The following is a 27,173-nucleotide window of genomic DNA, read 5'->3' on the forward strand; positions in this document are numbered from 1 at the left end:
ATCTATTATGTGGAGTGGAGTAGCAGAGCAACGGAGGTTAAAATAGTCAGTCTGTATTTATAATTTGCACACTGCAGCTGCAGCACCAAGAAGATATAAATGTACATTAGTTGTCACTGTCGGCCACATTTTCCGTGCTGCTCCTCACCTTTTAGCATTTTGACATTTCAGACACCGCAAAAATCTTATTTTGAGGTTTTCAGGAGGTCCAAGGTGTTAATTAAAGAGTCAGAGACCCCACCATGTTTTGCACACTGCTCTATGAGGAGTTTTGGGAGATATCTGATCTCATCTGTGTGAGAGCACTAGAAACAACAACCAGTTTTGGGGTTTAGATCTAATGTGATAGACCAAAGGGTTGGACGACTCTACTAACCAGCCACACAAACAGGGCAACCTTGCATTTCATGTTTCTTTGCTCAGGAGTATTTTACAGTATATCTGTTGGCCCGGGAACAGACCCAAATAGAGACAAAAAACCAACAGTGTGTCAAACGTCTCTAAACAAATACTACAATTTCACACTCGCAGCAGACACTCTTTTTCTCTCCTCACACTATCTGGAACTTAGGAGATGACAGACCATGAATGGAATTCAATTTCACCTCTCTGTTCACTTTTTTCTCTCTCACACACACACAGACACGCACTCATGAGAAAGTAATTTGAGACTGAGAAAGCCTTGCTGAAAAATATGGCATTTAGAAATGATAAGAACAGAGAAAAACAATTTAGTGAGACACCTCTTAGCCAAGTGTGCGTGGCGTGACCTCTGATTAGATATGGAGACAGCTCAGCACTTTTACTCTATGGCTGCCCTTTAGTTGGATGATAATTTAATACATATCGGGAAGGCAGTGACACCTCCACTTAGAGACAGAGTAGGTCTGACAACTGCACGCACACGCACACACGCACACACACACACACACACACACACATCCTCACACTTCTCAATAATGTAAAAAGGTTTTTGGATATTAAGTGGAGAACTTTAGGATGGGATCCTACTGGGTTTGTCAACTGATAGCAGTTGGACAGCATGGAGGAAAAGGTGGAGGAAGAGGGGGTTAGTGAGGTTCAAATGAAATAAGCAAATGGGTGGGGAAAGAGAAGACACCAAGTTCAAAAGAAATTGTTTTTAAAGAGGTTTTCAAAGACATGGTGTGTTTTTATGGGAGGGCGTAGACATACCTCAAAGCTGTACTCAGACTCAGTAGGACAGCCAGATGTCAGTGACCATAAGAGAACACAACCTATATATAAAACCCTCTAAAACCCAACCGCATCCAAGAATTATGTGTTTGTTTCCTCTTCTTGGCTTTTATTCATACAACAGTGTATCGTCATTTAGGGTTTTCTATTCTCAGGTTGGTGACCCCCCCACCCCCCATCTGTGGGTGTATACTCACGGTCTGGGTGTTCATAAGGCAGCCAGTGGTGCTTGTTGCTGTGGAGTTCGAAGCGAGGGTCCCAAGCGTGGCATTGCTCTTCTCGCATGTCACTGTAGATATCCTCGCATTCGTTGGTGTTGCACATCTGGAACTGGTAAGTCGCCCCCACGCAGGTACGGCCCCCGTTGGCTGGTCTGAGAAGACGGCAGGATGGGCAATTTTTATCCATCTAAATGTGTTTTATGTTTTACTTCATAATTTACTGGCTTTTATTTGAAAAACCTGATCTAGAAATTACACATCTAAGACAATAACACACATGATTGTAATTTATGTTAATGAAGCAAAATGCATCTCTAGAATTATCAGTATCAAGAGCAAAGGTTGACTATCAAATATTCATATTGAAGTACACCTGCTAAATAAATGTTTAGGGCTTCAGCTGAATTTTACAAAATGAAGCACCGACTGAAAACTTACAATGCCACTTTTTTACACAGACTTTCATACCTTGGATTGTCACAGTCACGTGTGCGAAACTGTACTCCTCCACCACAAGTGCGGGAGCACTGGCCAAACTCACTCCACGAACCCCAGTTTCCATCTTGCTTTATGATGTCAGGGGTCAACCAGATACAGTGACCTTTAAAGCAATGCTGGAATAGGCCAAGAACAAAAGACAGTCATGGTTTCATGAGGCTGTCAAATGATCCTTCTCAAACGTGATGTATGTTAAAGTGTAGTAGTGTACAAATACCTTCCCATTCCCACACATGGTGCCATCAATGGGCGGTCCTTTCTTGGTCTTGCAGAAGAAGGGATTATCTGGGTGGCTACACCACAGCTGCTTACATGGGTCAAATGTGCGATACTGCGGGGCACAAAGAGAGACTCCTTACAATCAAAAGCCCTGACATACAGCACACACACTGGGTAACAGACTGACCTTCAGTAATACAAATCAACCATCATGACAGCTGGAATGAGACTAAACACTGAAAATAGGAAATTAAAGAGATGAGAAGAGAGATATCACAACAATAATAACCACAACAGTATTATACCCAACAACAACACCACAGATCCTGTACTGTGTCACTTCACTGTACACTACGCTCCACTGAGAAACACACAGCCATTCATGCAAACTAAACCAAAGGATGAAAGAGAGAGACAAGACTCTCAGAATGAGACAGCCCGTGGTTTAATTAGGTCACAAGGGAGGTCAGAGGGCAGAGGGCAAAAGGTTAAAAGGCCAAAAGGTGAGGTCTCAGTGACCTCTAAAATGCCCCTAGACACAGATCAAGGACCAAATTCTCCTCATTGTCTGAAATGAACCATTGATGAGGATACCATCACAGTAACCTTCGGTCCAGTGTCTGAGGGGCCGTGCCCTCCTCCCTCCATTTCACAGATTTCCCTGTCCACCATGACCCCCGAGGAGCAGGTCAGAGGGTGAGTCACAATCAATGGCTAGACTGTGGTAGGTAATCACCAATGACATCAGACTGGAGGATCCTAAAAGCTGAAGTGAAACATGGAAAAACAGCCTCTGTTCTGGCTCAGCCCTTTCCCTCTTGGATGGGAAAGACATCTTTCCAACCTTTTCCACTCGTTTATAGTCACGAGCGTGCCAATATAATGAGGCTTTTCCTGACAGTGCTGCAGTGATTTAACACAGATTTGCAGGAAAAGAGTCGGGGTATGGTGCGGTTCAACTGCTGAAATGCACCATAGCCACTGAACCAGAGAACCAGTAGAGTGTTTTTAGGGATTTTAAAGCCACTTTCTCTGGAAATGTGAGCATTTTAGAATCCTGCAGACTAACATCCAGAATATGACGATGGGTAGAACAGAGAAACAAAGTACAGTAAAAAAGAAAAGTAAGGAGCAACATTACAAACAATTACAACTTCAGAGGACAAATAGAAAAAGAAAATCTGAGAAAACAAATGACGGGCCACATGTCTTCCGGGAGGTGGGGTTACCTTACCTGCGTTCCTGACTGGCCCGCCTTTTGTAGCTGAGGGGAATGGGTTTGACAAGAGAATAGAGGGTAATCTAGCAATGTGTGCAAAGCCCCTGAACAAGCCCTTTGTCAATCAAGCAACAGCTTCCCAACAGCGTGCCACAGTGGCTTCACAGTCATAGAGCGGGTGTGGGTGATGGGGAGGGGGAGGTAAGATGCCTGGCAAGGTGCTCCAGCTGGGTGAAGCTGTGTGGCGTTTTGTGTTTACAAAAAATACTGTTTGTGATGGGCTCATGTAAAGGCACTGTGGTATCAAGGCAAGTGTAGTGTTCAAATAAATAGTATTTATTATAACTAACATTAATAACAGAAAAAAGAAATAGCTATCAAAACCAATTACCTGCTTTTAATCAAGATGTCAATCCCACCAGTGGCCAGGGAGAGGAAAGCAGAGGACATCAGAAGAATGTGAATAGCTGTGTATGTGTGACTCTCATTTCATTACAGTGTAGATCAGAGATAGATGTCGGTGCTTTGTTCAGTTCACTATGGGAAAATTTTAGAGCTCAAAATGTATCTATCCTAAAAATTTCAACTCAGAATGATGCTCTCTCAAAAGAAACACAGATTTGAACTGACTGTGTTCAAAGTGGGTCTACCCCAACTCTGAAAGACTGCATCACCTCGGTAGGTAAAATGAGGCTTCCTTGAAAAGGTTGGTGACAACTCTCATGGAAGTGCATATGTCCCTCACAATATTAGTAGAGTTAGTAAAGTGTTAGTATAACCTATAGCTACTTCAGTAAAGTCAGACTATGGGGATCTCTTACCGCTGTGCACATCGTGTAGCCCACACCGAAGTCAAAGCGACACTGCTCATTCATGGAGTAGTGCAAACCAGGGAGCTGAGGCAGCGAGGGCCAGTTGTGGTCAAAGGGGTCGTCACGGAGACAGTCATAGGAACTGCAAGAACAGGTGAAAAAAATTTGATGAGATTTCATTCATTTTATTCCACTTCTTCCATTTAAGTCATTATTCAGTTCTAGAATTAGCACTGCAACTAACAATAATTATTACGAGCTATAAATCAAACCAAATCAAATCGAATCAGGATTAATAACATCTAAAACACTGATTATTGCCACAAAATATGTGTGAGTGTGTGTGTGTGAATCTCACTGAAGGTAACGTCCCAACTCTTGCATGCTACATCTAGACCAGTGAAAGCGGTGGAAGGCAGCTTGCACCAGCGGAGCCATGATGCTGCCCATGTGCACCTCATCTCCACAGCGGTTCCCCTGGCCGTCGTGCTCCATCCCCAGCCTGCACAGAGAGAGAGCGAGAGAGAGAGAGACAGAGGGAGAGACGGAGGAGAGAAGTGAAGGGAAAAGAGACGAACCAGTGGAGACAGATTGGGAGCGTGTGGGAGGAGAAGGAGAGCAAGCAATAAAGGAGGGAGGCAGTGGCAGCTCTCTCATCAGACACTGGCTGATGTGACCAATTGACCAAAACTGTAATAAATCAATAGAGTCCTTTAAGTGACTGCTTTGTTGTCTTCTGCTGCACCATGTAAGCAAGCCTGAAGACATCATTACGGCGTTGCACTTACACGTGTCCGGTCTCGTGTGCCACCACAAAGGCAGAGGAGAAACCGTCCTCATGGTTCAAAGTGCAGCTCCTCACCGGATGGCACATGCCTGTCACTGGAGCGTAACCTAGGCAACCGACAGAAGAGACATTTTTAAAAATCTGGAGACTTTTCATTATATTTTACTGAAACCTTTAGGGAGTGAAAGAACCTTTGCAATGCTCAATATAACAGACAACTAATTTGCTTGGCCAGACAAAGGTCATTTTTTAAATTATTATTTTTTTTATTTTAATATTTTGCACAAAATGTACACTAATAACAATACACTAACAAACTTCAAAACATCTAACAAACATACACAGAAAGGAAAACTCTCTCTAATTACTTGCCCCCTTTTCAAGATGACTGATTATGACTGATTAACACAGATATAAATGGTTCCAAAATTTTCAGTCAATCAATTACATAAATATTATGTTCATATTGTCCGATCACACAGTCTGTATGTATTTTCTTAATTGACCTGAATAATACTTGAGTAACATCAATTTGAGTAAATTATTATTGTATAAAATCACCCTAAATCTGAGACTTACCTATCTACAGTAAATATTTACATATGTATAATGCACACACACACATACACAAGAGTGCAGGAGTCAGTCACACACACAAAAGGACAAATGCATGTTTGTGTGTGTCTAATCCTAACCCTAAACCCTTGCCTTCCGCCCCCACATATGCCAATCTCCAACTCCCTGTGTGCTTGTCTGTCCCGTACTGCCTTTAATTGTGGAGCTGTGGCTGGCCCTGCTCTGTCTATTGATTTTCTGCTGCTGAAGGCTGAGCCCAAGGGCAGCTGAAGGGCTTCTGGATAGCTAGGCCACTGCCTTTAGAGGCCTCTCCCCTGGGCCTGCCTGTTAGTCTGCACTCTGCTGCACAGAAAACCACCAACCACCAAACCCACAGTGCGCTATGCAGCTGTATAAGGCAAAGGAAGGAAGATGGGAGTTTTCTATGTGTACTTATGAGTTTTAGGTCCTCAAGAGGTTCAGCATGCAGCTTGAATGTATGTACTATACGTTAAACAGAAGGGGTTATGAAGGCTTTAATTTGTGTACATGTCCTTTATTACCCTGCATGCCCGTGGGACCAAATTCCTGTCGTGTGAGGAAGATGGCGTGGTCATGATACTCGGCGTCCCCTGTGTCCTGCTTCTGCTGCAGGAAGGCCCAACGACACACATTCTCCAGACTCTGAGATGGGTTCCCCAGTTCAATCAGACTCATGGACTGGAAAGAAAGACACACACACACACACACACACACAGAGAGGGACAAAGAGAAGATGGTGTAAAGATTATATAAAAACAGGAAACTATACCTGCTTCTTGTTTAAGTTCTGGTACAACAACATTTTATTCAACCCTGTAGAGGGCAGTGTCACAATGTTACATATTGTCAGCACATCTTGTGAATTGCTGAGGTGTACAACACTCCCATACACACACACACACACACACACACACACACACACACACACACACACACACACACCACACACACACACACACACACACACACTCCAAGAGATCTACAGTGCTCACTTTCCTGATGATTTCAATAATGAACATGAAACTGAAAACAGAGCTGCCCATTAATGAGCTATGCACTAATGGTCAAAGACATGTCCAATTACAGAATATTTACTTTTGATAAAATGCATAATACCGACACCCACACAAACACCCGGATGCCAGCAATTCCTTCCATTCACCTTCACCTCTCATGCTCCTCCTCATTAGGATCTCCCCATGCCCTGCTCCTCTGTACAAGTCCTTCCATATCTCTCTTTCACTGCCTCCTTTTTTTTAGCCTTGCTTTATATGTTTCCTCACTGTTTTCACACATGCACAATGCACAGCTGAATCAAACAGCAGAGTGTGTGTGTAGTGTGAGTGCGTTGCAGCAAAGACATATGGCCTGGCTCTGCACACATGATGAATTGTGAAGTCTGCTCTCAGCACACATGCAACCCTGGACGGAGTGCACTGTACACGCGTGTGTGCTTTCTCATGTTCATCAGGTGCTTGAGTGTGTGTTTCAGTGTGTTTTTATGATCTTTAAAAATGTGTTTTTGCGATGGTGTGTATATGGTGTGTACATGCTGTATTGGTGTGTGCGTGCGTGTGTGAGAAGTTAAGTGTGGGTGTGTGGGTGCGCCTGCATTCAGGGTCACATAGCCAATCTGCAGGCTGTCTGGGTGCAGCTCTGTTGCCACGGTAATTGGGGATGATGGACAGCCGGAGCTTTGGCTGAAGCTGCACAGGGTCTGGCCCAGAATGACCAATGTAGGAGTGTGTGTGTGTGTGTGTGTGTGTGTGTGTGTGTGTGTGTGTGTGTGTGTGTGTGTGTGTGTGTGTGTGTGTGTGTGTGTGTGTGTGTGTGGGAGTGTGTGTTCCTGGGCTCCACTGGGACTGTAGACATGTAGAGAGGAGAGGAAGAGATAAGGCTACAGCAGCATAAGTGTATCACAGAGCACCTATCCAGCAATAAAATCATTTGTGTCATCCTGTGGGGTAATCCCTGCCCTCCTCCATTCCTGCCATCTCTACCTTTATCTCTCTTTTTCCCTCTCTCCCACTCTTTCTCTCTTCCTCTCTTAAGCACAGACAGGCAGATAGAGTTACAGTCAAGAAGAAAAGGATGCTACCCCCATCGTCCGGTCTCTCTGTTTATGAATGAGGGAGGGCTATCATTGATTGTTTATCTTTGCCTGGACTTCCCATGATTCTGTGCTGCAGCCTACTGGGAGGAAGGCTGATTGCATAACGGGCAGAGTTTCTGTGTGCTTTGGTGCTGAACTGTGAAGGCGTGCGACTTGAAAACACTCCCCTGGGACGCTGCATGCTTTTAGTTCCTCTTTTGCTCAGTCCACTGGAATAACAGGCTCCGAGGCATCAGTGCGTGCTGATGAGTGTGTGTGTGTGTGTCTGTGAGTTTGTTTATGAGTGTGTGTACGACTTGGCTGTGCTTACTGTAGGTACTTGAAGCAATTGGAGCAAAATCCTGGTATCAAAGATGGTGCCAATAGAGAGACAAGGCAGGCAAGGCATGCACTTTCCAGGAACTTGCACCTTGTAATGTCTTACCTTGCCATAGCCCAGCATGATAATCCGCACCAGAACCACATTGATCTTTGCTCCCAAAGACTGGTCATGGTAGATCTCATTTACCTGGAGTCACGTGGAAAGAAAGACGAGAAGGAACATAAATATCAGTAGCAGGAAAAAAACAAACAAACAAACAAACAAACAGATGAAGTGGTTGTAAGTAATGGCTTTATTAATACTTATACATACTTATACAATACTTTATACATCAGTTATAAACCATTAAGAAGAACTTTTGAGTTTCAAGGTAGTGATGATGCTGATCTATTAATTAATACTCATTAGGTGCTTCTTCACTTTCTAATAAGCCACTTGGTATGCAGTTATAAATCTTAGTAAGTCATAAACAAAGAGTTTAAAAAAAAAAAAAAAAAATTAATCAAGTTTGCAGCTGTTAATGTTATAAAATATAAGGAATAGTTTAACATTTTTGAAAATATGCTTACTCATCCTTGCCAAGATAATCAATGCCACTTCTAATACCAAAATATGTCAGTCAAATATGAGGCAAGGTTTGTGTTATTCATTCAGAAACTGAAGTGTAAAATTGACATGTTTTAGGGAGTTATGTAATGAGTTGTGTAGTTGGACACAGACACTACCTGGAGTCACTATGCTAAAATAAGCTAGTCACCTGCTACCAGCAGCTTCATATTAAATGGACAGAAGATATCTTCTATCTCAAATGGTATGGTATAATTCACAAAATGTCCAACTATTCCTTTAAGAAAATGCTGTAATTATTTCCCATATAACTGGTCAATTACAGTGGTGTTCTCACTTAGTTAAAGAGCTAGCTAAAAAAAGATTAAACAAGTGGCATGTTGGAGGAAAATAAACACCAATCTATGAGATTTTTTCAAAACCTGGAGGCCCAAATGTTGTTAGGTAAATGGCTATTAACTGATGTACAAAGCCTTCTTATATAACTTATCAACCAGGAATAAATCAATGTACCAAATTATAATCCTGTTATCAAATAGAAAAACAATAAAGACCGAGCAAGAATGTAACTAAAGTTTGCAACCACCAACACACTGATAAACAGTGGACAGAGGAGAACCAAAAACAAGGAGGGTAAGGAGAGGACAAGGGACTCCCACCGAGATGAGGGAAGGAAGATGCAAAGGAAAGAAAGAACCTAATGCAAGGAAACAAGGTAATGTGTGACAAGGGAGATGCAAAGAGCATTATACTGGTGAAACACACACACACACACACACACACACACAGACACACACACACACACACACACACGCGCATGTGCAGACACAAAGCAAGAGAGAGAGAGGGAGAGGTAAATTGGCGCGGGAGTTGAGGCCTGCTGTCCTCAGTGGCTGTGTGCGGTGCCTAATGAGGCAAAGGGATGTAAAAACAGACAGCCATAATGAGATGGCTGATGGACACACTGCGGAGAAAGAGACACACATACTGTACACATGTGTGCGCGCACACACACGCGCACACACACACACACACACACACACACACACAGTCATAGAGGTACAGGGATGAGGAACAAAACTGCAGACACATCCAGTGAGAGAAAGGTATGAGAGAGAGTTAAGGAATGCTATGAATAGAGACAGCGAGGCAGAGGGGAAGAGACAAGAGGCGGAGAGGAGAGAAGGAGCACAGAGGCAAAGTGAGAAAAGAGAGAGAGCTTGGGAGGCAGTGGAAACGAGGCATTCTTAGGAAACAAATGTAGCATGGAGCTGTGGAGAAAGGTTTAGAGTAACCTAATGCTCTTTTCCATACGTGGTGTAAAGTTGGAATTTCCAGCATCCTATTAGGAACAACTGAGCAGTCCTTCAAGTCAATATCCTCATTTGTTAACCACAAACCGTCTGGAATAAATGTATTTGATTACATCAACATATAAACATGGCTGCAGCATAAAGGTTTAACAGCTTTACGTCACATTCAGAAACCACAAAATAAAGTCATGTTTGATTTGCAGCATTGCATTGCCTTTGTGTTATTAGGAACATCTGATATACTGATTAACCTTCTGAAATATTATGTTTACAACTGCCAGCATTCTAAGCTAAGTTGCTAATGTATCCAAATATCATTAAAATAACATCAGCAGCTTTAGTGGAAGCAACATTTTATGTAAGGAAAGTCACATTTTGCGGACATCCATGGTTTTCCGAGCTGGAACACTAGAAATAATGGAGACTGTAATTAGTCTGTGACACTAACTGGGACTTTTTGACCTTCAGCTGGGAATGGAACAGACTATTATGTGAGAGAAAGGAGAGAGTAATATTCAAAGTTGTGATCATAAGTCAACACATCTGTATTAAAAGAGTTTTGGTAGAGTCAGGGAACTCAAAAGAGATACATTAAGAAATAAATGGTCACAACCAATGCACACATAATGTGTCTTTTGTTAAACCCTCCCTGCCTGGTCAGCATCCACATCTCTGTGTGTCCAGTCAGGAATCATACAATTACAATAAACTGTAATTGTGTGATTCCTATAGGACTACTTCACTACTGAAACATGTTCCCTATGCACTATTTTATATATAGGAACTTTCTTGAAAAAAAAAAAGAAAAAAGAAGAGACACTGAATACCTCTCACCTGTGGAAGAGGTATTCAGGTTGTTTACTTAAGGAAAAAGGAAAAGTAGAATACTGAACTATGTGTTAAAGTCCTGCATTCAATGTACTTAAAATATTTGTGTCTATATATATATAAATATAGGTGTCTATATATCTGTATCTAAAGTAAAATACTCATGATGTAGGAAATGAAACAAGTCAAATTTTACTGTTGCAGTTTGTCATACACCGTTGTGTTGTTTAATCTATAACAATAAATCACATTTTATTAATATATGTTCTGCATATAAAATCCTAATCTGCAAAGTAACTAATAATATTGGTGTCAGATGAATGTAGTGGAGAAAAAGGTACAATATTTTTCTCTGAAATGTCACAGAACCTAAATATAAAGTAAAGTAAGTAAATACCCAAGTAACTAGTAAAAGTGATTACAAATGAATTAATGTAGTGATTTACCTTCAGACATTGAATGCAATATAGACCATGTATACGGGTAGCAAATCATGATGATAAAATGTATTCTTGGACTGGCTAACTTTTAATATTTGATATTTTGCTTCAGTTCCTAAAATGACAAGTGGAAGAGGAGTTGGGAAAAGTTTTAGTGTGTGGGACACAGAAGAGGACAGGGAAAAGTTTTCTTCCAGCGACCTTCAGTTCCATGTTTTGGATGCTCCTTTCACACATTAAAAAAGACACATAGTTGCTAGGCAACCACCAAACAAAGACAGAGGGTTCTGTTGTCTTCTCAGTTTAACCCTGTCTGAGATTATGTGTGTGAGTGTGAGAGAGAGGGAGAGAGATTGAGAGAGAGAGAGAGAGGGAGGTTGTGTGTGTGTGTGTGTGTGTCTGCAGTTTTCATCTTGCCTGTCTATCTGGCTACCTACTGGTATTTCTGTCTCTCATTTGGTAACATTTGTCTCACTCCCTCGTTATCTTGGCAGGCTGAGGTATATGAGAGGAAGTGACACACAATGTATCTGTGTGTGTGTGTGTGTCTGAACGTGTTTGTTTGTCTGAGATGACATGGACACTTGGGTGGGTCAGCTCACACTTGGCCTGATCCAGCCCGTTTCCTTGACAACTGTTAGGCCAATTAGGAGCAGTTGACTTCCAGATGACCTCGAAACCACAAGTTCCACTCTAATGAGACACACACGCATGCACACGCATGCACAGAGGTGGCAAAGAGTCCTCTCAGTCCCAGATTTAGCTTTATGTGTCTTCATACACTTCAACACTTCCATACAGTTGGACACTTCACACACAGATGTTTGAAGACAGATATGCCACAAAAATTCATAAACCCAAACACACCCACATATTCAGTGTTGTCCTTACCCATGCGTACACATGTACACACCCAACACACAAACACACACACACACACTAGGGCGACGCCAGGTGTCATTACTTACCACCCAGGCTACAGGTATCCAGGTTAACCTAGATTTGTCCAGCTCTGTGCCTGTGTGTGTGTGTGTGTGCGTGTGTGTCAGTCTGTCTGTGTAGTAAGTAATGCAGGCCTAGAGGTCAGCAAGGCACAAAATCATTACTATGAGATAAATAATGCAGACAGGTCCTGCCACTTAACTCTGCAAGAAGGAAGATGAAATTAAGCAGGAAGGCAGGAGGAAACTGGCAATACGGGGTACAAGGAGTGATATTCAAGGCATCACTAGTTATTGTCATAGAAATTATAGGTATATTTAAAATGTTGGATTTTAAAATGAACAATGGGGAGTTTAGTTTGTTTACATGCATGATAATTGGAAAACAGAGGCCTGCTTTACTCCTGTGTACAAACAGTGTGGAAATAAACCTTCTGTGGCATCAGAAAACATGAATAACGTCACATCGATCAGTAATTTCAGCGGTGTGTTTCGAGACTGAATCAAAACCTGCATGAAAAGGAAGGACGGCACATGAGATGTGAAAATGATGTGAAAAAAGGGGGTAAATGCTTTAAAAAAAGGAAGGGATAACTGAGACTGAAACCCAAGAGCAAGAGAGTAGTTCTGTCACAGTGTAGCGACAGGTTGCTACTTCTACTCTACACTTTATTAGCTGCTGGCACCTCATCCACTGGTTCACACATACATTTAGTATTACAATGACACCTTTCCTTACACATTAAAAGGACAGATAAGAAAAGAATCCTTCTATTTCTGTCTGGATTCGGCTCTTACTGGGACTAGCGATACATAGTGGTAATAAGCTCACAAAGGCTTAAAATACACTCAAGCTAAGTGTGTAATAATATCAATATTTTCTCAGTGCTTCATACACTGAGCTCATGTGTTTTAATCAGCTCATCGTTGAGAGTGGGTTTAATTTAATAGGCAATGAAAATTTGACAGGAAAAATTTGGAAAATATGCATTAAAACACTTTGAGCTTCTGATGAGACAGAACTGAGTCATCAAAGAAGATTTGGCTGGAGTGCTACATAAATTAGAAGACTTTGGACAGCTTTTCTACATCTTTTTGTCAACACACATGGGAATATTAGAAAAAAACTGAGACCCAGAATTTGAGCTCTCAGTCTGACAGTGCTCCTTACATATCTGTGACACTTACAGCTAACAAGGTGTCTATTATTACCTGGACTACCTCTACTTTCCCAGCTTTTCCTTCCACTTATTAATATGACTTTTCTCTGCCTCCAGGAGCTTTGGTAAAGACAAGATCTGCACTATGCACACCAGACAGCTCTTACAGAAATGATGCTTATCACACACTAGAGGCATAAAGGTGCAGACAAAATACACCTCACTAAACCAATATGCATCATTAAAATTAAACCTGCGCGCGCACACACACACACACACACACACACACACACACACACACACACACACACACACACACACACACACACACACAGACAAATGCACGAGCACATCCCAAAAGCACACACACTTCTCTCATCAACAGTGGCTATTCATATCCATTGAGAATGTGATTAACACTATGCAGCACCTCTCTAAAGGTCTCCATTAATGGGTGAGACAGACAGGTAGACAGACAGATCACCATTGGCTACTAAATCTATCACCATGATGGTTGCCACAGGAAGGTTACCACACAAAAGTATCTACTTGGTATTTGGCACACAGCAGCTTTATAACACTGTTGATACAACACTGTGTTTTTATAAACAGGCGTAAAATGTGTGTGGAAACCCACATACAACTTCTAATGATGATTTTCCATGTGAAAAAATGAAATTTCTTTTTGCAACAGAGCATGTGGTAAAAGTATATGGAGCAACACGAATTAAGATAAGATAAGATAATCCTTTATTAGTCCCACATTGGGGAAATTTGCAAATTAAGATCACAACACAACACGTAGAGTACACACTAGTACTCTGTAATAAGTTAATTAGCAGAGATAGTCCTTTTGTTTATGTAATATGATATAGGCACTTCAGTAATTAATATTATCAAGAACAGTATTCAAATAGTACTGTATTTACCAAATAAAGAAAGCAGCTGTTAAAGTCAGGGTTCAGGCAACCATTTCTCCAAACGAAATGACAAAATGATGTTAAATGTTTGCTGATCTGACGCCCATGTCGACTGCATGACAGCTTTTGTCAGCCTCTTCTACAGCTGTGACCTTGACAAACATCATTAATATGGGAGTTTTCTGATCTGCCACCACTGTGCATCAAGTTTGACAAAGTTAAAAAAACAAAATCTTTTGGTTGAGGTTTGAGAAAAACCAACCCTGATTGTTATTAGGAAACAATGCAAGCAGCAGTGTCCTGTCACAGTGACATGCTTTGTTAAAATAAATGAAAGGCAAAAAAAGACTTGAGTGAGTTTAAGTTGATCTCTTATGTTATGAGGTCAGTCAGGATTCTGCTCATCAGGAGTGATGGTGGTTTGGTATAAATAAGGAGGAAGTGTTCCCAGTTTTAGTCTTCATCATGTCATAATTATGAAGCTTCTCTTCAACAGTGAAAGTTGTCCAATTTTGCCCTTAATCCATCAGTCTCCCCAGATTCTTTAATATCTCTTCAGTCATAAAAATAGTCTCAAATGAAATCCTCTTTTTATGATTTTTGTTGAATGAGAGAGAGAAAAAGGAAGAGAGGCTGGAAAAGGGTCTGGCTTTTTTTTTTTTTTTTTTTTTTTTTTGTTACGCATGTTTGGTCCATCAATTGTCATTCATTTCACCTGTAGCAGTTCCATCAAGACATAACTGGGTTTTTGACATTTACTCTGCCTCTGTGGATGCAGTTCTTTTTGTTTTACAATGTGCATCTTTACTTGTATATTTTTGCATGTATTTACATGAACATTCTCATCCACTGATAGTTTGTGAAGTGTTACATGGTCAGACCCATTCTTAGTCCATTGATGCAATTGAACAAGAAGACAACATGAGGAAAGGAGGTAAACACATGGGAAAGGAGTGGGAAGCAGAATTACCAATACACACATTTAACACACACACACACACACACACACACACCACACACACACACACCACACACACACACACACACACACACACACACTTTGACACTCCTGTTGAACTTCACAGACAGGATTTAGTGGTTTTCTGTGGGAGCGCTTTGATGTCCTGCAGACAGCAGTGCTGCTCACTATCCCCCAACACACATACGCATACGCGTGCACGCACACACACACGAGACCACATTGTCCACTTTGACCCTTAGCTCACTTCAGCTGTCATTCAGAGACAGAGATATAGGAGGAAGATGCAGAGAGCAATTACAAAAACACAACAGATGAGAAGAAGATGAGAAAATAAACTATGAGAATCAATACATATATTGTCACAATGACTCTCTGCACTGAAACACAAGTGCTTTATTTATCCTCTTCAAAGTGTACAACAGTGTAACAGCTGCTGTCACAAAAGACACAGGATCACTTCACACTTTATTTCAGGTGTGCCAAGATTGTAAATATGCACACAAAAAGGCAGAGATCAGATACACTCAACTCAGCCTGGGAGTAAGGAGAGGGAGAGAACTAGGGGGAAGAATTTGCACAGAGAAGAACAGGGGAAGGCAGGAAAAAAAACAAGAGTGGCAGAGGAGCAGAGAGGAGACATCATGACATAAATTTGACGGTTTTACAGTCTCAAAACAGTGCCCTTATTTTCTTGGGCTTATGTAAAATACAAATTGTAAAAACCATATAGACATCATCATATAAAACTTTATTACACCATTAAAGTTAAATTAGTAGAGCACTCCTCTCTATTAAAAGTTGTACTTTTAAACTGAAAAAGGAAAGGAAAAGAAAAGGGCAATACAGAGAAGAAAAGTATTTCTGTGTTTCTGTGTGGTTCAGCAGGCACACTGTTACAATAACTCAAAAACCTGTCCTACGTATGAATGCCTTTAGAGGGCACCTGTGGTAAATAAATCTTCTAAAATCACTCTCCTTATCCTAAATTTACCTTGTGAGTCTCCTCATAAACTTGTGTTAGCACTCACATTATACTTAGAAAGTTTTTTTTTTTTTTTTTTGAACCATTGTTGAAGGATTTGTTGCCATAAACTACCCCAGTCAGGGAGGAGTAACAATCTCAAAAAGCTCAGTGCAGAGCGAGTCAGTGCTGCTGAGCGACTGGGAGGGTGAGAGAAAGACAGAGAGGGAAAGAAATAAAACAGAGACAGAGGGAGAGGGAGAGAGAGGGAGAGAGAGCACACCCATCCTGAAGTGAGCAAAGCAAACTTTCAAGAAGAAAGTCGCCCAGATGCCATGCGTGGGAGGCAGCCCTTATTTATTTATTTCTGTTTATCTGGCTGTCAGTAATTTATTCCGAATGCGCTGTTTAAAATACTCCCTTCTCCCTCTGTCTCTCCATCTCTTCCCCACAGATTAGAGGGGGGCTGCGACAGGGCTGCGTATTCCCTCTCCTCCTATATTGTCTAACAAATATCTAAAAGGGGAGGCAGAGAGCACAGCGGCTCTTGTTCTTTCTCAAGTGCTGAGCTGAGACAAAGAGGTGTGGTAGGATTTGTTGCTGTATGCTTGCACCTGCTTAACAGTCAGAGATTGGTTGCTTGCGCAGTGTGGTCGCAATACGAGCAAAAGCAAACAGGAGCATGCACACAAACAGATGTGCACACACACATGCGAGCAAGCGCGCGCGTGTATGAATGCGTGCAAACAGCACTCTCACCACAGGTTTAATTTACAAAGATTAAAGTCTGCAGTGTGTTCAGTGTCACGCCAACACACAATCACATGTACACACACACACACACACATACACACACATACACACGTAAAAACACCTGGGAGTGTGAGTGTTTGGGAAAGTGTTGTTGTGGCCTGGAGCATACTGCCTGCTGTTTCTGCATCTCTCTCTCTCTCTCTCTCTCTCTCTCTCTCTCTCTCTCTCACACACACACACACACAAAAACACACTCACAGTGAATGATGACATGACACAAAGCTTGATGAAACGATATGTAGGAGCCCCTTCAGAGCACGGGGCTCATCTAACACACACACACACACTCACACAAATGAAATCTCATCATATTCAGATAGAGAAGAAAGGATTACCCGCGGCTGATTGCTGGATGAGAACATGTAGGAAGGGAATTGAATCCTCATTCAATTGGGGTGTGTGTGTTTGTGTGTGTGTGTGTGTGTGTGTGTGTGTGTCTTTTACCCTCTTTCTTTGACCTCTCTGTGACTTAATTTCCATTCAACTCAAATGGAAGTTTTCCCATTTAATAATTTAACAAATGTCACTTTCGGGCATTTGGGAACCTGTGTATGAGGTCTGTACATTACCATATGTTGATGTGATACCTCAAATGTTGCCCATTTACCTGACAAGTGCCTAATTCAATCATGCATTTATTTGACATACACTCATCTGCTCCTCTGTCTGTGTGTCTGCATTAGTGCATATAGGCCACTGACACTTACGATGTTCATGAGTGTGAGCAGGTATTTTTGGACATGCTCCTTCCCGTGAAACTGGACCACCGAGTCATCGACGCCCAGCAGCACCTCGATGTTGTAGGCCCTGTCCAGGCTCTGTCGACGCGTTCGCCCCGCTCGTGTGTGGTTGATACTCTGCTCCACACCGCGGTACAGAGACTCCAGGTCCATCAGACCACCAAGATCAGCACCTAGGGTTGGAGAAAACACACAGGTTTTGAGATAAACATGCAATTAGACAAGATCTGAAGCTTTAAACTCAAACATACACTTTTATACAAATATCAACATTGCAGGGATGAAGGGAGGAAAACAAAGTCGACTCCCACCTTTTTTATTTGGAATGAATAACTGAGTGAGATACTGATGTATCAATCTCATTAAACAGCATCCAACTAATTCTATGTAAGTAGCTCTGTTTTTGGTCTGTACCACCTCCTGAAGAATGTATCTGACTCTTTAGCTGCTAAATGCTCTACTATGTTCACCAGCTAGTTTCTAACTCTACTGAGAAAGTAGTGTACCGTGGGTTAGAACTTTTTCTCTGCTGTGGTGGAAAATGACACTATAAGAGTGGTGAGAGACAACCAAAAGAGTTAAGTTGTGGGCCAGATAGGTAAACAATGTGCTGAAACTCTATTAACCTGCATTAAGGTTCAGCACTACAGTAGGAGGGTGCCTCTCATATTACACATTGTCATTAGATACATTGTTATTATAAATATGTGTTTATAGCTGCTTTAAGTATGCTTTGACATTTACCAGATGTAGGTCATATTGTTGTGTATTGTCCTGTTTCTCTGCTTTTACCTCACTGTACAGCAAGTCCTTGTTCATCTGTCAGAGAGTGTTTGCATCAGCTGGCGAGCGTCTGCTTCTCTCTGACACGTTACAGAGTTTTGAACACTATTGTCGTACACATTGACAAATGCACGTGTACTTGTTTGAGCACTTACATGTTGATGTCTGTGTGTCTGTCTTGTGTTTGCTTTCCAAGACACCAGTTGACAGAATTGAGCATGTGTGTCCCTTGTAACCGGTGGTAACGGTGCGGCTATCCTTTGCAGATCCTCTCCTAATCAACCAAATATTTCTGCTCCCATCTGAATAAAAGCAGCAGATGGTGCTTGCTAAACACATGGATTAAGACAGCTCCCTCACACAGGGGCTGCCCACCCTGCTCTTTTCTTGGCTTGCTACATGCTGGAAAAAATGCAAATTACACAAGAAACTCAGTTCGAGGTTATTCCGTCAGAAAGTGTGCAACCTACAGAAGCCCTGATTTGTTAAGATCACTAATTATTTCTCTGGTTTTACCTGCACAGGTATGTCAGAGTGTTACAGTTTTGGATAGACTGCAGTCCTGGCTCCTAAATGACCATGTTAAGTTTTAGGTGTCTGGTCTGATCCTGTCTCTTTTTTACTTTTTTTTTTTTTTAAACCAGGCAAAGAGTTGCAGTGAGTGAGGATACAGAAGATAAATTGTCCTGTCTCCAGAGCCAAGGACATCCTTCCTTCATCATCCCTCTCTCTCCCTCTCTCTCCTTCTCTCTCATCCTCCTGGTATGTAGACACAGCATGGCCTTGCTTGTATGGAAGCCATGGAAGGCCAAGTCATGCAGTCTTGAACATGTGGTCTCGGTGGATTCGACAAAGCACTATACTCTCTGACTCCAGCCAAGGCCTCCCACAGCCAAGGATGATACACAACACAGTTCATGGAGCGGTGTGTGTACAAGCGTGCGTACGCAGGTGCTTGTGCGTGAGCGCTGTGGTGGACAAACATTTTCAATTGGGCTATAAATCACTGTTCCAACAGGATCTTTAATTTAGTTGAAGCTTGGGTGCAGGGCCGACTAACTGTAATAGATATGCTGTTTTTGACTGCAGAGGTGCTGGGCGCTGAGTTGATTCAACACGTGGCATGATGGGACAGTTGGAGTGCCAGTGTTTTGACACATACAGTTAGAACAAGTGTTGAGTGGAGGGAAAAGAACAAGATGCAGGAGGAAGATACAGGGAAGACAAGGGGAGAGAAAGAGCGATCTGCCACCTTGTCTCCCAATCAGCAAGGGGCATCCCGCTTTCCCACTCCCTCTTATGCAACGTTTCCAAGGCAACGGGCTCATGGGTAAAACAACGACCGCGTGGCTAATATTGGCTCCTGAGTCGCTAGCAGAATGAATCTGGAAGTCTGAATATGATCCCATATCTGCCCACATTCCAGTGAGTGACAGAGTACCCACACAGAAAGAGAGAGAAACAGGAGGCGGGGGGCAAAGACAGAGACTAATATAGCGAAAGACAAGAGACTATGAGAGGAGAATTTAAAGATTTTTGCAGCACATACTTTTGTTCTGTTTTCATAGCTTCTCTCTCTCTCTCTCTCTCTCTCTCTCACACACACACTGAACATTTCTTCTTCTTGTTAGCAGAGGAAGCCCGATATAAGGATGTGTACTTCACAACAACCCTTGGCTCTTCCTAGTTATAGCTGCCTTTAACGAGCCTGATGTCATAACCACACCATCTGCTTTTAAAGACAGGTCCAGATATTTTTACCTTTTGCTTATGTAATGTTGAGACAAAACACAGAAAAACAGTATTGTGTTCTCACTTTTAACTGCGCCTTCGCAAAATTGCAGTGCCTTGAAAACTGCGAATGCGACAATGTGGGGACATTGCATAACAGGGGGCCACAGCTGTATAGTAAGTGGAAGGAATAAAGTAGAGATAACTCAAAGTGACACAAGCAGAGTGGGAAACAAGAGGTGACTAAACCAAAGGTTGGAAGGTGCTTGACCAGGTTTTGAGCTCTAACTATTTAAGCCTCTCCATGTCATTGCACCTCTGTCCTTGCTTACACTTGCTAAAACACTATTTTTCTCTCGCTTCAGCTGTTTTGGAGCAAGTTTTTCAGAGAAAACTGTGGAGGAATAAGGTGCAAGAGAGACTGAGGGAGGTGAGAGGTAGAGCTGAGGGGTGTGATGGATGAGAGAGAGAGATGAGAAGAGACCAGAAGGACCTTGGGTGTTGTGAGTTCCGCTTCAAGCTCCTGCAGTGACGGAGAATATCGCTCTCTTGTAGAGCATCCGAGGCTGTCTGTGTGACTGCAGGGCGAAGCATCAGGGTGCGCTGCCGCGTTTCTCACAGCAATAGCTTACATTAGCCTCTGTAACCAAACTGTTATCACTCTCAACTTACAGACAGGGGATTGATCATAACAATGTTCCACTTTTTCCTTCTCCAAGGAGCATCATTTACAGTCCGAAACCTTATCCTCCCGCAGATCTTACCTGCACACATACACACACACACGCAACTCTTCATGTCTCTTCCCACCTGCAGCTTTCCTTTCCTTTTCTGGTCCTACCCACTCATCCTCAATCCTCATTTACATTTTCATACTCCCATCTGTATCCCTATGTACACACCTCCCTTCTCCACCTCCACCATCGCACACAAACACCCCACACTACATGCAGTCCTCCTCACCACACATCATTCTCTCTCCCCTAGTATTCTCATTCAGGTGGGGTATGGAGCGCGGCCTTATTATGAGACAAAGGTTCTTTGTCTTTCAACCTTTGCAAAATGTCAAGAATGTCTGGTTACCCCGCTGAATATGAGGTGGGGGAAGAGGGATTGGGGGGTCGAGAAAGTAAGGGGAGACTAAAAGCCACAACAAGAGAGAGAGAGAGTGGTGATGATAATTCAGGTCAAGCCACATTTTACTACAGAGCAGCGGTCTTTGGTTTAAGGTGACTGTTTGACAGTCAGGTGTGGCACATCGCTCTGCTCCGCATTCAGGAGTTCTACTTTTCTACTGGCTTTGACCTTATGATGGTCACTCTGGCCAGACCACGAGAGAGTATGTGTGTGTGTTTATGTGGATCAGATTGCATGTTATGTATGGCTCATGGATCAACAACATAACATAATAACTACCAAGTATAACACAGAGCTCCGTTAACATTATTATTTACATATAGAGTAATTAAAACAGTGAATTACACATTATCATATTGTAAATATACACACTCTCTTACTCACTCACACACGACCACATGATGACAATACTTTTATTTAACAAGACTGGTTGGCTGGCAATGCATCTTTTTACAGCAACGCCCAATCGACTTTTAAAAGAAACAAAATAGCCGACGTAGACGATAAACAAGCTCTATTAAAGTCGCCAGAGGCAGTTAGAGGACCATTACTGAGAATGGTCTTGATTGATTAGCGTTTAGGTGCCAGTATCCTCCAACAGAAGTTCTTGTCGAATGGTAGAACTGCCCGAAACCCCCCCTCTCCCTGACACTTTGCCGATGTTGGAATTTGGAGGGCTGCACCTAACAATTTCTGTAAACCACACACAGTGATTGGCCAGCTGTGCAGAGGTGAAAAGGGTTTTGAACTTTTTGTCTTGCTCTTTTTTTTTCCATTTGTTACATAACTGTTTCTGTTGCTTTTTTGCATGTGCAAACAAGTGCAACACAATGAATTTCTTCTGGGAGAGATTGTATAAAAGTGTGTGGCGTTATTCCCATATGTCAAAGATTATTGCGTGTCACCGCTTTCTGTGGCAGTTGGCTTTTCGCTTAGAGTGTGTCCAAGGGTTCCCCAGCTTCACCCACACTGTTTATGGTAAAGTCTTGCACGACTTTAAAGTAAATATAGTAGAGTCTTATAATAAGCATTTTAGGGCTGCTAAATTACACAAGATTATGTGACCACAGTGCTCTACCATGTACTTATTTGGTAAAAGGAGCTTTAGAGGAAAAAGTGCTTTTAAGAATGATGATTAAATTTGATTACATATTTGTTGTATTGATTTTAGAGATGTGAGGAGTTTCGTTTCTTAAAGTGAAAAAAATAAGAACTGGTGATATAAATATTACATTAATCACTTGAAAATGAATAGCATACTCAAGTGACTTTGAGGGTTTCTGCCTACACACACACACACAGTCATCCCTCAGGAGTGATTAAAATCTGTAGAGTTATTGTGTATTTTGGTTATTTTTTTAACACAATGCTAACTTATGAGTGGCAGCAGGTAGGAGGGGAAATGCTGAACTCATTAGTGCTTATCTGAGTTCAAGGCTGTCTGTCCACAGGAAGGCACAGTTATCCACACACGTGTGAACTAATTTACTTACAGACACATCTTGGTCTCATAGCTCAGGGCATGGACATTTTGTCCCCCAGGTGACAGCTTTATGGGTTGTCAAGGTGATGAGTGGTTCGGACAGAGGACTGTTAATGCTGTTGCTAGCATCTGGGCAGGTAGCAACATGCCACGCCGTCCCACACAATGTTACCATGCTGAATGCTCATTATTTCTAAGCTGCCATATGACTGCTGTAAAGGCTACTTAGTGTGGAACACACAGTGAACTACGCTTCCCATAATCATACTGCTGTTAATTATTTAGGTTGGCAATCAGTAATCTAATTTTACATGGACAGCTCCCTGAAGACCATAATAATTATTCATACATCAAGCAGTGAACTTTGCCCATTTATTAATAACCGCTTTAGGTTAGGGCTGTTTATTTTTAACAGTGATTTCTATAATGCTGATGAGATATTTTCAGTGGTCGAGCCTTGGTTGTGAGTTTGCTCAAAGATCCATAATATTTAGGCTGATGTATTATATCTACATATCTGTGCTCCCTGAGTAGAGGACCATTTTTAATATTGCATGAAGCAGCCTTTATAATCAGCAGGCAAGAGGGCCGCCTATCCTCACCGCTGCTCGGTGTGTCTGGGTGGATTTCTGGTAGTTCAGGAGACAAGGCAACCTTTAGCTCTCCCCTCTTACATAACTGTCTGTCTGTCAGAGACACACAAGGCTGTTGGCTGCTGGGGAGGTGCTGTGGTGCACACCGATTCCCCCAGCGTCCTGCTGTATACCATGGTTTCATTAGTTGAGCCGAGCCACTTGTTCATAAAGTCTATATGTATGCAGAGTTACCTACACATTCATAATGCAAAGCCATCAAATGAAATAAGCTCTACTGAGGTTTGAAATGGGCAGAATTCACACTCATGATTGTACATGTTGTCACAAATAAGCCTAAATTAAGTGGTGATATTTGTCACAAGCTGCAAGGAGCCCGGTGAAAGCCTCTTGTAGCATCAATAATTACAGCGAGAAGAAGAGCCCATGTAAACATTGCAAACACATCTCAAAACATGGTAATCCAATCATTGCCATCCACGGAGGCAATATTGTTGGCAAAGATCAATCATGTCCCCAAACTCTCGCTCTCTCTCTTCGCTCTGTGGTTGGATCTACAGAGCTCGATGTAAACTGGAGAGCCTTAGTGTCCAATAAGACAGCTAAGCCAGGCTGATATAGGGCTTACTGCAGGTCTCATCCAGTCTGAAACTGACCTGTCTGAGTGCCCGTCTGCCTGTCCTTCCCTGTGTCTGTCTATATCAGCCTCAGAAAGCCAGACATTTATAAAGGTCTGTTATGAAATCAAAAAGTAGGAAAACATCTCCAGCCATGACAGGGCAGCTAAGATAAACACATAGCAGCACCGGTATGTAGATGACAGCATTTGCAGACAAGACAAATTCATCTACATCTCTTATTACTGTCTTATCAAGCTCCACTGCCCGTATGTCTTCTTTAAGAAAAACCTGTACGGCTACAGATCAATCTTACTGGGAAACAGTGTATGCATCAAGAGGAAGATGAAGAGAGAGAGGCTGACAGTGAGGTGCAAGGTCCAGTTTACAGAGTATCTATAAATCTAAGCAGAGACAGCCTCCTGCTGGCTTGAAGGGTTTGTGGCCCCCTTGCCACCTCTCTCCCCAACTCTGCAACCCCTCTTTGCCTGTCCCCTCTCTATTTCTGTCACCTCATCCTCTCCTCTAATAAAACAACCAGTCTCCTGAAAATTATGTTCACATATAACTAACATGCATTCGCAAAGATGTTTTGTAAGAAATATAATTCAGCCTGGATTATGTTTTCATCAAAATAAAAGAGGAAATATTCATCTTGAACGTATATCAGCATATTTCTTTTTTCTTTCCTTTCTCATATATGTGTGTGTGTGTGTGTGTGTGTGTGTGTGTGTGTGTGTGTGTGTGTGTGTGGATGGATGGACACCTGTTCTCTGGGTTGTATGTAAAGTTAGCCACACATCAATTAAATTACCCAAAAAGTAAATTTAAGTTTTAGCTGCAGGTTTTCTACTTCCATACATATTTTCATATTTGCATTGTCATAGCACTAACTGGCTCATCACGCTACAGTTTGACAAAGGTGTTACTGATTTGGCTGTGAGATCAACGTTTTCGCCAGTCTTTTACTGAGATGTATCTACTGTAATGAGAACTTGGGTAAAAAGGCATTATGAAATTAACTAATATTGAAACTCTTGTTTCTGCTCCTCGTTTTCTCATGTCCTCCCTGCTCCTATCCTCATTTCTCCTTCCTTCACCCATAGCCCCAGGCAATGTCCTGTCCTGTCCTGTCCTGGCTGTGAAGTACTCAAAGAGCAGCCAACGCCAGCCACCTGAGACATTCAGCTCCACAGTTATTATGACAGGCCAGCCAGCCAAACATCTGTCAACCTGAGCACTGTGGGGATGGATGGAGCGGAGGAGGCGATGTAGGAAGAGATGAGGGGAGGGGGGAGCAGGAGAAGAGAAAGATAAAAGTGAAGAAGGAGAAACATGATGGAGACAAGATAAAAAAAAGCAATGAAGTGAGAAAGGGGAGAGATAATAATGAGAAGAGGTGGAATTGGGAATTGAGTTCTAACCATGCTTTGAATTTTGAGAGAAAATGTTTGACTCTACACATTATTAGTCAGTGGTCAGTATTATAAGCTCAAGGTAGCGGGCAAAATATTAAAACTTGGGTTACAATCACAGCCAGGATCTAAAGCCTAGATCCTTTAAAAGATGAAACAATACAGTTATTTGTACTGAAGTTAAAATTTTGTTTTCTCTCTCATGGATTCTTGACATTTCAAATGTTAATGCACTGTCACTTTTTATTTCATGAACGGCCACTATAAATTTCCACTGTCTGACTGAAATGTCATTAAGAAATGAAAGTTAAGGGGAACTGTAGAATTCAAGACGACATTTGGAAGACCAAGAAAACTTTTCAGAAAAAAAAAAAAAAATCCATAATGACTGAAAAGGGGCTGCAGGAAGGTTTAGTTGACACAGGAGTGGTTGTGCACTGTTCCACTGTGCAACTTGATGTACAAATGTGGTCTGAATGGAAGAGTGATCAGATGGAAACCATACCTCATCACAAAAGTAAACATCTGAACTGTACAGAGCAACATCTGGATACACCAGAGTAGAGACAAAGTTAGATAGAGTTAAAATTTAGCTCTGCAATTTGAAAGAAAAAACAACATTTGGCAAATCTTGCCAACTGTTAAGTGTGGCAATGAAAATATTATTCTTTGGGGTTATGTGGCAGTCAGTGGCACAGATAGAGGGAAGAATGTTTTCCACCAAATATCAGGAAAGTCTGGATGCAAATGTTCAGACAGTCATGAAAGTGAAACTGAAAAGAGGCTGGGTTCTACAACAGGACAATGATCCAAAGCAGACCTCTAAATCCACCATGAACTACTTCAACAAACACAAGCTGAAGCTTGTGGAGTGGCCCTCAGAGTCCCCCTGACCTGAACATCATTGAAAATCTGTGAGTAGATCTTAAACATGCTGTGCATGTGAGACAGCTTAAAAATATCTTAGCACCTTCAGTGATCTTCAAGAAGAGTGGGTGAAAATCTCTAAATCTAGAACAGAAAGACTCTTAGCTGCAACAAAAAGCTTTCTGAAAACTGAAGTTTACTAACTTAGCAAAAAAATTTCCACATGCCACTGTTAAATTTTTTTTTGAATTTCATGAAATAAAAAGTAACAGTGCTCTCACATTTGAAAAGTTCATTTGAGGAATTAGCCCAAACTTTTACAGAAAACTGTATCTGTTTAAAGCATTTTACATGATACCTTTCATTTTGCACTTACTACATTAGAGGGCAGTATTTTTAATTTGTTAATTATCACCACTGGCAGCTTGTGAAGTCAGCTGGTTTGCAAATGTTTTCTAAAACAGGCAACTGAAACCCAAACTGACTATTAACACTCTATAAACAGGACTCATGTCATGCTAAAATATACTTGGGCAAAGTGCAAATGGCAGTGCCTTGGTGTTAATGCTTCTGTCAACTGCCAACCTGCAGTGAAACATAAGTGTCAAACAAGGTGTGTCAACAGTTGTGTCTAATGTATTTGGACCCCTTAGTTTAGCTAGTATAGTCACTCCCCCTGTTTCAGTTTGTCTCTCTACAACTCTCTTTCTTCCTCTGTTTTCTTCATTTATTGTTAGTTTACGCTTTTTCTGGAGACATCTCATTAACACCTGGATGATTTGACAAGACAGCCACAGGTGGACCAGGAAATACTTACACCACAGGCAAAGCAGGTGGAAACAGCCACATAAAACCAACAGCTCAGCTGTGTGAGTGGCC

At 41.9% G+C, this 27,173-nt stretch overlaps 1 protein-coding gene across 2 annotated transcripts in view; it reads right to left on the reverse strand.

Moving 5' to 3' along the window:
* Positions 1–27,173, reverse strand: part of LOC108899249 (A disintegrin and metalloproteinase with thrombospondin motifs 2) — a 126,584-nt gene that overhangs the window by 11,127 nt on the left and 88,284 nt on the right. For both annotated transcript variants that reach the window (XM_018699598.1, XM_018699603.2), the window contains 9 exons: positions 17,636–17,841; positions 8,106–8,189; positions 6,090–6,246; positions 4,973–5,078; positions 4,543–4,686; positions 4,194–4,326; positions 2,152–2,265; positions 1,905–2,050; positions 1,413–1,588 (listed from right to left, as the gene is read on the reverse strand). In XM_018699598.1, coding sequence (XP_018555114.1) covers positions 1,413–1,588; positions 1,905–2,050; positions 2,152–2,265; positions 4,194–4,326; positions 4,543–4,686; positions 4,973–5,078; positions 6,090–6,246; positions 8,106–8,189; positions 17,636–17,841 — 1,266 coding nt within the window. The remainder of the gene's footprint in view (positions 1–1,412; positions 1,589–1,904; positions 2,051–2,151; positions 2,266–4,193; positions 4,327–4,542; positions 4,687–4,972; positions 5,079–6,089; positions 6,247–8,105; positions 8,190–17,635; positions 17,842–27,173) is intronic.

This window comes from Lates calcarifer, linkage group LG8, assembly GCF_001640805.2.
Source record: "Lates calcarifer isolate ASB-BC8 linkage group LG8, TLL_Latcal_v3, whole genome shotgun sequence".
NCBI lineage: Eukaryota > Metazoa > Chordata > Actinopteri > Centropomidae > Lates > Lates calcarifer.